Source organism: Necator americanus, chromosome V (genome assembly GCF_031761385.1).
Source record: "Necator americanus strain Aroian chromosome V, whole genome shotgun sequence".
Classification (NCBI taxonomy): domain Eukaryota; kingdom Metazoa; phylum Nematoda; class Chromadorea; order Rhabditida; family Ancylostomatidae; genus Necator; species Necator americanus.
In genome coordinates, this window is record NC_087375.1 from 6,593,381 (window position 1) to 6,605,736 (window position 12,356).

The window sequence follows — 12,356 nt, forward strand, 5'->3', positions numbered from 1 at the left end:
TCAGAAATTGCAGTAGTCAGTACTACAGAAACAGGTGATAACTCGAGGTTCTGGTCGTCGTATTTTGTTACCATTCGTATCCGAACAGTTTGCGAAGAATTCTTCCGTGAGAGCGGAAGTAGAGCAGTCACGAGCGATAGCGATAAACCTTGTGCTATGGATATCTGCAAAATAAATAGAAGTGCTAGAAATAGATACATGCTTGTGATTATACTGTAACAATAATTAAGGAGTAATTACTCTTTTTTGTAGCTGTTACACTCCCAGTGATGTCGAATAGAATTTTGTTTGCGAGATGAAAGTGCGCAACGGGTGGCATAACGTGGAAGGAACGAGAGGAAACACTCAGCGGCAGGCGACAGTGGGCGGACTATAAACGCGTAGCGTGATTGAGCAGTCGTGTTTGGAGCAAAGCGAAGTTGCTAAACGAACGCAGTGATATTCGGAAATCCCTAAGGGTTTTGTATGTATTAAAACTATTGTTTTTTTTTGTTCTACGCACTGCGTCAATCACTTCATCACATCCGCCGATCCACCAGTGCCTAAGTGTCAAGTATTGCGTGATTTTGGAGAATGCCTGCTATAGTTGAAGGCTAAATAGCACGAAGCTGGCGATATGATGGGATCTCTCCATGGATAGATACGGTCAGGGATGTTGGATACGAGTATGAGTCCGACCACTCTCAATCCCGTCAACTAATCTGAGAAAAGCTTGTGAAACAACCTTCTCGCTCGCAGATGGGCGCGCGTTTAGGTGCCTCGTAGGAAAATGTGTTTGACAAGGTCATTTCTCACGCCGTCTTGTTGTACAATTGAGGGAAATTGGGCGTTATCGCGCTTATACTCTTGATCTATGTACATTCCAAACCCTATATTGTCCACATCAACCTTAACCCTGAATTTCCGTGGAGAGATCCCAACATCATAAGTTTCGTGGTATGCTGCCTTTAGGCGCAAAAATTGTAGGTTGCTACTCAGCATTTAGTTTTTGTCGTATGTGGAAGAACTAAAATATAGGGATGTTCTTAACAAGTGGTACTTCGAAATATAGATGCGATAGAGAGGAGCCGAACACTCCTCAGGTGAAGGGCCTAGCTCATGGGGAGCATTTCAGGTGAAGAGGGTGTTTTCGCTAATCGTCCAAAAGTGACGGAGGTAATTTCGACAACCTACCAAAAGTGAAGGCGGTCAGAGAACGATCACATCTATAGTTTGAAAAGTGAAAAGTAAATGTAAAATTCTAAGCATAGGTAAAATTTATAACAGTAGAATGGAGAACCTTCCGCAAATGCGCCACCAGTTTCTGCGGGAACGCCAGTTCACACCAACGCATATCAGATGTAATGTATAATCTGTTCTGCTAACTCACCATTAACTCCGCCAGTTTCCATCAAAACCACCTGTCTCATACATACACCGTTACATGATATGGTGCGTATCTCGCTTTTACCCGGCATTGACTGAACACACAGTAGACCGATCGATAAACGGAAAAGAAATCCAAGTGATAAGCATAGCAATATTTGAATCATCGTGAGATCTGCAAGAATGGTGTGTGAGAATTAAAATTATAACTTATAATTACATATTAGAACTATTATGAGTATGAGAATTATAATTATATACTATGAGTGCAAACAATATAGGCTATTCGAACAATGTTATCAGATATGGGGACCAGTTTTCGTACCTTTGTTCTGATCACTGAACTTTTTTTTTTTGAAATTCTGCCACTTATTTGCACAAGTGCAGTGTGGATATTTGGTCCATAAGCTTTTTACTTTTTTTTGCTAAATTCAATATATATCAGAAATTAAAAGCAGCATACCACGGATCTGATATGACGAGGAAATGTGAGCTTAACTTTAAACTTTGATCTTAGCCAAGGCTGAAAAGGACGGATTTAGCTCAATCGGTGAGAGGTTCGACTGTGATCATGCGATCGATGGTTAGAAACCTCTCTTGTGCGAACTAAGATCATCCTTTCGGCGTCGATAAATTGATCATTCATAAACCTCAAGAAATTCTGAACTAAAGTCGAAAACGTGGGCGCGATCCTTATAGAGGTTGGTCAATGTCGTTCGATTTATTTTCTTTATTCTTTATGTGCCGGCACCATATATGTAGATATTTGTTCTTTGGTGGAAACAAATTTCTGCGCGATGACGGATGTAAAGCTCCAACTGGAAGCAGATTCAGAGCTAGATGACAGAAAAGTACAGATAATTATTTCAGCAGTCTTCAATAAGGGAGCAGAATAGGTTCTAAAATGATGATGAACTCTTTAATAGAAGATAAGTTCTCTACGGAGTATGTGAAAGTCGACGGCAAAAGAGGGGCTGTCGTTTGCTCGCTGAGAGCAAGGTGAAGGGTGTCATAGCAAAGAGAGGTAGAAGAGACTACTACTAAAAATAAAAGCATTTTGGTCGAGTCTAAGATTCAATGGATTAGTGGAGTACCCCTGGGATTATATTGTCTTGGAAGTGAATGAAATGGCAAGAAATATTATTTAGTTTAATACTTGTTTGTATAATGAAAAAGATGCTAGAACTCCGATTGTCAAGGTTTACTAGATCAGAAGCTCAAAGGGGCAAAATGAAAGTAGAAAGTATTCCCTGTGGCAGATTGCGGTGCAAAAGCCGAACTTTGGGCTTTTGGGCGAACTGTCACAGCGCAATATTAAAATACCCTTTGAACGTGCTCCTGCTCCGTTACAGAAGCTGGTTTTCCTGTGTTTGTTCAACTTGTTGCGAGAGTGGGAAGGCAATTAAGAAGAAAGATACAGAGACAACAAAAAGTATCAAGTTTCTTCATATGTACGAGTTTGTGGATTTGATCGAGGACACGACAAACGCACAATCTTGGGAAGTATTACCAACCATCCACTGACGCTAGACTAAGCCAGACTAAGTTCATAACGATTTTTTTTCTTGGCTGGAAGAATATGAGTATGTGTTAATTTACTCCAGTGCACACAGAAAATAAGGAGAAATAAGAACGGGGCGTGCGCAAAGGACCGTATGAGGTTAAAGGTTTGTTTGGGAAAGAGGAGAATCTTTGCAGGTTAGGCTATCCGTATTCGTTAACATGGAATAAATTATTTCGATGTTAATAACGGCCGGTGCTGTAGCTTTAACTCTGTTATGAGGACATCCTGCTGGCTGTAATTTTTATACCTACCTTTACTTTCTCATTTTCCAAGAGTCTTAATTCCCACTCTGTCGAGTTTATGTTTTTCTTTTTTTAATTATTAAATCGTCCCTTGCCTTTACCGTTCGCGTGACTTATCCCTGCTCATTCTCATTCTACCCTTTTCTTGTTGCTGGATTTTCTATTGCTTATTTGTATTCAATCGTTGCCTCTCTTGGCACGCCTTTGAGCATACCAAATAAATAAATAAATAATAAGAACGAGAAAATAAAAATTAAAGCGTTAGTCCATAACTACGGAAAAGAATAAGCGACAACAATTAATTTTCCAAGTAATTTACCTTACACTCAGTTCTGGGTAAAGTGTAGTTGAGGGGAGAGGGGATAGGGGGACACTCGAAATCAGCCTCACTCCAATTGAACTGTATTTTTAGGCGCAAAGACGTCCATAGAGCACAAAATTCGTTCTCAGGTGACAAATAGTTTTCCCTTTTGAGCAGCATTTTAGAAGGGGATAGTTCATTAACCGACGAGTCATCACTGGAAGTGAATTGGGATCGGTCAGTCGGGGCCCTAACACCGAAGCATTAGTTTTCAAGGACTCATGACATGTAGGGTAAAACTACTGAGAAAAAAACAAGGAAGGGCTGGAACTACTAACGTTTTTTTAGTTTTGAAGGACTCATGACATGTAGGGTAAAACTACTGAGAAAAAAACAAGGAAGGGCTGGAACTACTAACGCTTTACCCTCAGAATTACATGACTTAGGCATTCACTTCCAGACAGACTTATTGGAAGTGAATACCTAAGTCATATCATATGTAGTATTTCCAGCGGAAAAGAAAATGGCGTGAGAGATAACTTCTCGGCAGTATGCGTTTGATAGCTAAGAACGCCATTTTCATCAGGACCTATTTTTTGCGCTCCAAGTGCAGGTCGCTAATAGTTCAATTTGACCAGTGATGAATGCCCCCAACACATTTTTCCCGCGGCTTTTGTAGAAGTTCATTTTCTGGAAACGCTGTGTGTGTTATGGAATACATGACTTTGGAATGGATAGGCGATAGAGTCTCCTTAACGATCCACAGATGCACAGAAATTATTTCCGCGCCCCCAACACATTTTTCCCGCATCTTTTGTGGAAGTTCACTTTCTAGAAACTTTGCGTGTGTCATGGAATATATGACTTTGGAATGGATAGACGAGTTCCCTCAAGTATCCACAGAAGTATCCAGAATTTTCACCAAGTTTGTGAGAAAGAAATCTAAATTTTTGTAATTTACAAAGGGAACAAACTGGAAAGAACAAAAGAGAGAAATTTTCCAAAGAAAATTTTGTACACTGAAACCGTTTTCTAGTAGCAAAAATTTAGGATTATGAGGAGAGACTGGTAGTGAAACACGTCTCGTATTTTGATTAGCTCCTACTATGCTTTATTTACTGTTATGTCTGTAGCATAAGTAACACGCAATGGGAATTACGTACTGAATTGTCTAGCACCTGCGACTTTCTAAAAATATTTCCGTATATTCACCTAAACATTGAAGATCTTTTTCGCCGCCATTTTCAATAAGTACGCTTAATGTTTAGGATTTATTGGGTTATTACAGTCACATCGGAATAAAAAATATACGCAAATACATATATACACATATACCTAAAATATATACTAATAGCTGGCAGACTTTGTTGTAGGCGACACCGAAAAAGAAAAAAAGGTTGATGTAGATTTATTCTGCTGTTCACATTCGTTCACATGACGAAATCACTTTGTGAAATTCCATTCATATCGGAAGTCGGAAGCGTCTTCTTAACCACCATTGTGTACTGATCGGCTGCAGTGTTTTCCTTTGTTTGCATATGTGTATAGCTTGTGTATACCACCTAAATTGCAGGAATATACACTACCATGGTATACTCTACCGTGCTCTAATTTACTCTAGTTGAGGCACCAGGAATAAGGTGAGAAAAAGAACGGACAAATAAAAAATTGATAGGGATATAGTGATGGGACGTGAGTAAATTGGATATCTGCAGCTCAATATCGCCATGGTTCCAACCAGGTCGCATGAGGCGCAGAATATGTCATGGAATCGATATCGACTAGATTAAAATCAGATAATAACAAACGGGATGACATTCTCGAAAAACTCAGTACGTCCACATGTCGTCACCAGGAGAACGAAGAACACTTGAAGACTTTGTCAACAAATTCTGGCCGAGATACAGCACATAACAAGAAATCTGTCCCATGGAATCGCTGTCTGCAGCCGTAATCAAAGGCAGAATACGAGGAATATGATGATGTTGGGATCTCAAGACGAATACATAAGATAGGGGATCCAGTTCACGGATATGGCGTGACAACAGCGTTTCTCCGGATAATTAGGGGGAATTGAGCACGAGTGCGCTCATACTTGTAGAACCCGACTTGAAAACGGGAAATAAAACGAAACTGTTGACGAAAAAGAAACCTAATTAACAAGGAAAATTTCTTTCCACTCGATTTCTAACCACAAAGTAGTTTCTAAAAAATTTCGTTCCATTCGATTTCTGACCACTTTCGAAATTTTTCTTTCCACTTAATTTCAAACCACAGTACAAGTGTATCGAGTGGAAGGTTGGAGTAAGTCGCGAACGCATAAAAAAGAAATAAAAATAAAATAAAATAAAAAGAAATAAAATATTCGCTGCTAAGGCTGCTAGCTACAAATAATTAGAAAACCGTATGCGTTTAAACCTAGAGGCGTTAACAATTATTTCATCCGACCTTTAAGTGTTTACTAAGAGAATGCTTACCGAATATGAGGAACATATGGTATATAAAAAGCTGAAAAGGAGATGAGTTAGGTAATGACGAAGAGTTTGAGAGGAATGTTGTTGATAATCTAAACGCAGAGTATCACAAAAATTGCGAGGAGTTAGGAACTCTCCAAGATAATGTGAGATTTTGGGTGTAGTAGTAGGTTTAGTATGAGTGCGATCGCAGCCCTGATTGACCGGGATAAAATTAATTGGCGATCGAATTTTCTTGCGATGCACCTGGTAACGTGCCATATAGCGAGCACGGGCACATATGCTGCGTCCGCTAGAAAGCTGAGGAGCATAAGTATGCGTTAGCAGATGTGGCACGTTACCAGGTAAGTTCGTAAGTTAATTTTATCGCTGAGGTCGCTTTTCACGTCATCTTTCAGAGCAATTTGGGGAAGTTGAGAGTGTTCGCGCTCATACTCGCGGTCCATTTAACTTGCTTTATCTTTTTGTGGAGAAATCCCAACATCTTTACGTAGTACGTTGTGGTACGTTGTCTTCAAAGCAAATTCTACTACTGTAAAAAGTAAAATGTTCACCTTTCCGCTTGAGGTCGGAATTAACGACGTTGGTCTTCCCCACACCTGATCTCCAAATAGTATAAGATCATCAGCTGCAATTTTTTTTTAACGGAAAATGAGGTGAATTTCCAATAAATTCAATCTGATAGAATGAAAATGGCTCACCTTTGCTCCATGCTGAGAAGACCATCGATGCTTCTCTGACATTGTCCATATTCATAGCCATAAGTAAGTTAGAATATGTAGGTCCATTGCAAGGGAACGGTAGTGGATTTGCTCCGCAAGTATAAGTATTAAGTCCACAAGTGTCGCCTGGCCAGAAGCCGTTCTGAGTGAAAAAAGTATTCAAAAAGTTACTCGAGAGGTTTCGATAAACGCTAAAAGTCCAAAAACGAATAGCAAGGAAGAATGGTTAGCCGTGACCAATGAGCTGGCTCTGCATCGAGGCCTTTGCGGGTTTTGATCTACGGGGTAGCATTCTAATTAGTGTCAGCTGGGCGATTCTATCGCACGGAAGTCCGCTAACATCATGGCAACGCGGCTACTTAGGTAACCGCACCAATTTGGGTTCTTCTGGGTTTGATATTGGATGTGGTATCTGTGAGATGATGACTTGTACGGAATGGGGAATTTGACAGGATATGTTAAAAGTGACCAGAGTTTCCAGGCTCTGACGAAGGCGACGACGCCGAAACGTTAGCTGTAATATAGATAGTATTAACAATCTCGGCTTTTGTCTTTTTTTATTGACAATCATCCTAGGTTTTTTCCTGGCTATAGAGACGGAGAGGACTTCACAATTACATGGAAATATGAAGAGAAGAATACATAGTGAAATTTGGCCGAAAGTACTGAGTCAAATAGAGAAGAGAATACGGAGACATTACGACCCGACATACTATAACACATAAAAAAAACCATGTGCCTAAGCATACATGACGTACTAAGTTCTGTGGTGGTCCAGTAGGAGTGAAGGAGTGCATTTTGCCTGGATATCATCTTCATGAAGTTCAAATATCTATCCAAGCTTTGTTTTTCTTTTTAGAGGTCATAGATATAAGACGTCTCAAGCAGTTATTTCATATCCATTTTTCACCCGACTAACTTCTCATTACTTTCTTCCCGTTCATATTTATTCACCTGTTGCGGAACTGCCAACATCATGCGTAATTTTCACATGAAGACCACTTCGGGTACAAAAATCTTACAACCGCGCGTGGTCGTGCTGGTGAATACAGTTTCTGATGTAGTAGAATTTTTGGCGGGACTCATACCTGTTTGTTGCATGTTGGCTCTAGGACACCAGCTCCTTCGCAAGAGCACAGTCCGAAGTTCCCACCGGCAAGTCCGAGTAGCACATCTATGTTTGAGGTGATAGGGTTGCCAAGATTGCAGTAGCCTGGAAAAAAACTTTTAATTAAATATCCGTATTTGAAAGATTGAAAAGAAAAAAGGATACTGCACTAATTCAGCCTCTTTCGGCCACTCCCACTCGCAATTTTACGACATGATGGGGTTATACCAACTGGTCACGAATAAAAAAGCGAAGTTAATGGCAGCGGTTATCGCTGCGGTTTTCAGTTTAAAAAATGGCATGCGCTTTGTTTTAAGGGCATCACCCAACGAATCTGAGGTGGTACGGATTTCAGGTGGAGTATTCGTATACGGGATGGGAGACTACGGAGAGAGGGGGTGATTCCGTCCATTTCTTCCTAATTGCCGTAAAAAACGGCCCGGAAGACGTAGCGTGTGCACACGGCTGGCGCGCTCCAATCGAACTTCTTGTAGAAAATAGCGCGGCTGAACGCTCGAAGCCGTATCTTCCGGACCGTTTTCTACGGCAATTAGGAATAAATGGACGGAATCACCCTCCTCCCCATAATACACGACCCTGTATACGAATGCTCCACCTGAAATCCGTACCACCTCAGATTCGTGGGGTGATTCCTTTAAACACCAGATGTGACGGTATAGAGCGCACACGCTGTAAAAACTCGACCTTTTCTGTTCATTGAATTGAATTATTTATTTGTTTCGTAGGCGACGGTTGGTACAACAGGAACCAAAGTTATGAAGTAGGTTAGCAACCACTTATTTTTCCACACTTTAAAAAATGGCATTTGAAAGCGCCTTTTTTTGTGGATTAGTAGGGGAACATCAAGAGAAGGGCCTTCTCTGCAGTTTTTGGGACACAAATAATGCTATGGTGGAAGCTGTCCACCGACAACCAGGTAGTCGACACCAAGGTCTACACGCGACAGCTCCGCGAGTTTGTCGCCGCAATTTCGCTAGAAGCGACCGAGACGTGCCGCCGTTTATCTCTTCTACAAAAACGCGCGACAGAATGTCGCTTCAGTCAATCACCGCCAACTTGAGGTCCTGGGTTAGGAAGCGGTCCTTCATCCACTCTATTCGTCAGACCTCGCCCCATCAAAGTACCACTTGTTCCGGACCGCTATGTAAAAACTGTTCAGTTCTTTCACTGATCTCAAGTCCCCTCCAGCTTCTGGACTCGGGGAATTGTAACTCTTTTAGAAAGATGTGATAGGCATTCATAGATAATACATCAACGGATGATCTTCGATGGGTGGACTAGGGAACTGATCAGCGAAACTTGTATGGAATTGTAAGAGGTATGCGTGTGTGAACAAGCAATAAGTGTAAACAATAAGTTAGCTAACCCATTTTTCCCCTTGGTACGACCATTTAATGAATTCTTACCATCTTCTTCGAGAACTTGTCCTCCTTTGATCAGTTTTCGGCCCAGAGTGACTCCCATGCTGTGTGTGATCAGCGAAACTTTTGGTGCTCCAGTGTAGGCAAGAACCGCTTGAACAAAGCTTCTAAGCCGAGATAGGTCATTGCAATTGTGTGTCCTAAACGGAAGACTTCTCTTTGGAGTATTTGAGAATGAGATCTTTCTAGAGCCACCTTTTTGCCGCATTCATAGTGTTTGTGTCACCCCATGATGTTGCATAGAGTTCTGCTTGAGTAAACCCTTTGTCCAGGAAATACTGGAACGTAGAGAACAGTATACAGTGTGGGGAAATAGTAAAATAATAATATAGATTATTGTAAATGTTGTTTTCCTTTTTGACTATGTTTTAAAGGAGAAACTAAAGAACCTGGATCGAGTTTGTCCATCCTGAGGCTGTTTTCGACATGTATAAAGCTGCATCTGAGTTTCCGTGGATGAATATGACTGGAACGTGGCTAATCTGAATGGAAAGAGCCTTCAGTTGGTTTTGAAACTTTTCTCTGCTAATTCCGCTTTCTAGAAGGAATCATATACGTACTTTTTTTTCCGAGAAATGTTCTCCCTGTCTGCTCAAACTACTTTTTTTTTCTAGGCGAGTTGTGGTGTGTATAGACTTTACTATTGATAGATGCGAACATGAGGTCAAGTGTTTGTCCGTAGAATTGAAGCCCTGGTCTTCCAAGAATAGTAAGTAATAGGGTTCTATATCGTGCGAAAACCGATCCTTATGAAGCGAAGTGAGGTAACATTTCTTCCATTTTTTAGGTTTTTTTCTAGGTTGTGAATCAGTAAAATGTGAAGTTATGGTATTTGAATGGAAAAAATGGACAATAAGTGCAAAATATAGACAGGAGAACAGGAAAGGCAGGACTCACACTTCTGTTGAGCATTTTATGAACATTGACGCTATTACCACGTTCCTTTCACTACCCAAAAGAGTGTGTTTCGAACAAACAGGAACGCATTACTCTAATATTTTAACGTGATCTGAGCTGCGGTGCGAAGTAGGAAGTTGAAATGAGGGGCTGATGGGCAAAATCATAAGAAACCCCGAGAAATCAATGTGCCATCAGCAGATGAATGGCGTCAGGCGCATGTTATACCTAGGGAATTAATGAATCTTGTTGTATTTAATTTTCAAATTTGCCATATTTGGGAGTATATGCAGCAACTCAGGGGGCTACGATAAGGTTGTTTAGAAAGATTTGTACAGAAGCCTATAAATAAACATAAAGATCACGAATAGCTGTTAAATGAATTTGATTCTTTGCAAAGATTCAACTTCATTCTTTTATCGATCATTCCGTAACTTTGTAGCAAAAGTATCGTGTCTTCTTGCATTCATCAAAATATTTTATTTTATTTTATTTTATCAGCTTCCAGCCAACATAACTACGCATTAAAGTGAAGATGTACCAGTCATCAGGTACGAAGCTACTTTAATGATTACTCGTGAAACGGCTGATAGTCCTAGGGAGTAAGTAGCATAGCTGTTACGCGACAGCTCACAAAAATCGATCTTGTGCCTGTTCTGACATCTATGGAAAATTTTCTTACGTAACATTTACCATGAAATAGTGATCCAAGAGGGCAATGCGTAGAAAAGTTGAATTGGGAGGTTTTTTAGAACGCAGCCGGTTCACCAAATTCGATGATGCATTTTGTTAATTAGGGGATTGGGGAAAAAGAACTGTCCTTACCTGCTTTGGTTTCGCAGATTTCGTATGCGATCAGCAATTTTTCAGCTGAAAGCTGATAAGCAGTTGGTTGCTAAGGAAGTAACAGAAGGAACAATCACGCGTGATTCAATTCAAGATTAATCAGTCAAGAAGATTAATCCCGTAATTTATCTCATTTTGCTAAGAAAAAAAAATTCAGACTAAAATAGCAATCGATTCTTGGCGACCCGTATTGTGATGGTTCGATGGTTACGTTACCACGCGAAATTTTCTTCACTTGTCAGAACAGTTCAGATCATAATAGTTTTATACTTGTATAGTTACAGTATGAACCTGAAGAACTGTGCTCCAAGGCCCCGAGATTCTCTCCTCTTCTCTCCCCTCCCCCCTCTTCTTATATATAGGGAGGGCTACTCATATATCCCCAGATCAAGCCTATGATAAAACGCAAACCTAAACAACATGAAGACAAAGATAAAGAAGATAGTACTATATGAACATAATCAGTCGATTACATGTCATCAATCAATTACTGTATCGCTGGTCGATTGTTCGGTAACCCGATTGTTTTCCTGAGGAATATGAAACTAACGAAAGTAATAACGAGTAGTAGCAGGAAATTTCTTCGAAAAGAAGATATTTTTTGTGCATAGCTCTAGAAAATTGGTATTTGCAGGAAAATACTTTCATGAGAGGAACAGAGCAAGGGAATGTGGTACACTGTATTTATTATCGGATTTTGGATGGGAGTGAAATTAGATAGCTCAGTTGTCTAGTCTCACCCCTTTAGAGAAATCAGTGGTCAATATCTGTGCAAGGATGGACGAGTCGATAAGCGAATTAACTTAGCTGCAAACTACGAGTATTTCCTTCTTAGTCAACTAATTTTCTAGGAAATTAGTTAATTTTTAATGAGTAAATACTTTATGGATAGGATGTGGAACGAGCGATTACAGAGACAGAGGAAGAACTGTTGCATAGTTCCAATAGTGCTTTCAACAAATAATCTCTAGTTTGAGACGAACCGTAGAACTGTTTTCGGTTTTTCCACCGTAGCTGCCTTGTGTACCGTAGTCAGCTCTCACAAAATCATAATTTTGGTAACCATTTCTGCAAAAAAAAAGCAATTTCTTTGCATGAATGATGTGGAAAAAAAACATAAATTTGAATTTGAATTTGAGGTTGTAGTCGATAAAAAATATTGAAATGCATTTGAAAGTAATAAAAAAATGAATGGATTTGAGGGGAACAGTTTTGAAATAAACAAATAATCAGATTTGTTTACGCAAAGTTGAAAATTTGAAAGAAATTTGAAAAATAAATTCCATTTTACCTTGAAAGCCATTGTTGAAAGTCGTTGCTGAGAGGTCCATGAATTTGAGTTGCACAGATAGAATAGGTTATGAAAAAGGATAATATCGCTAGTATTCCGAACAT

At 39.9% G+C, this 12,356-nt stretch overlaps 2 protein-coding genes across 2 annotated transcripts; both read right to left on the reverse strand.

The window, feature by feature from the left end:
- Window positions 1-1,532, reverse strand: RB195_013112 (uncharacterized protein; the record flags this gene model as incomplete). Its single annotated transcript, XM_064202788.1, has 2 exons — window positions 1-164; window positions 1,370-1,532. The coding sequence occupies 2 exons, from the start codon at window positions 1,530-1,532 to the stop codon at window positions 1-3; spliced, it is 327 nt and encodes a 108-aa protein (XP_064058669.1).
- A 3,370-nt stretch (window positions 1,533-4,902) lies between these two features.
- RB195_013113 (uncharacterized protein) lies at window positions 4,903-12,356 on the reverse strand (the record flags this gene model as incomplete). The annotated part of the gene is made up of 9 exons (XM_064202789.1): window positions 4,903-5,034; window positions 6,501-6,574; window positions 6,648-6,810; window positions 7,757-7,881; window positions 9,204-9,358; window positions 9,414-9,496; window positions 9,608-9,700; window positions 11,945-12,029; window positions 12,253-12,356. 9 exons carry the CDS (start codon window positions 12,354-12,356, stop codon window positions 4,903-4,905), a joined length of 1,014 nt encoding a protein of 337 aa, XP_064058670.1.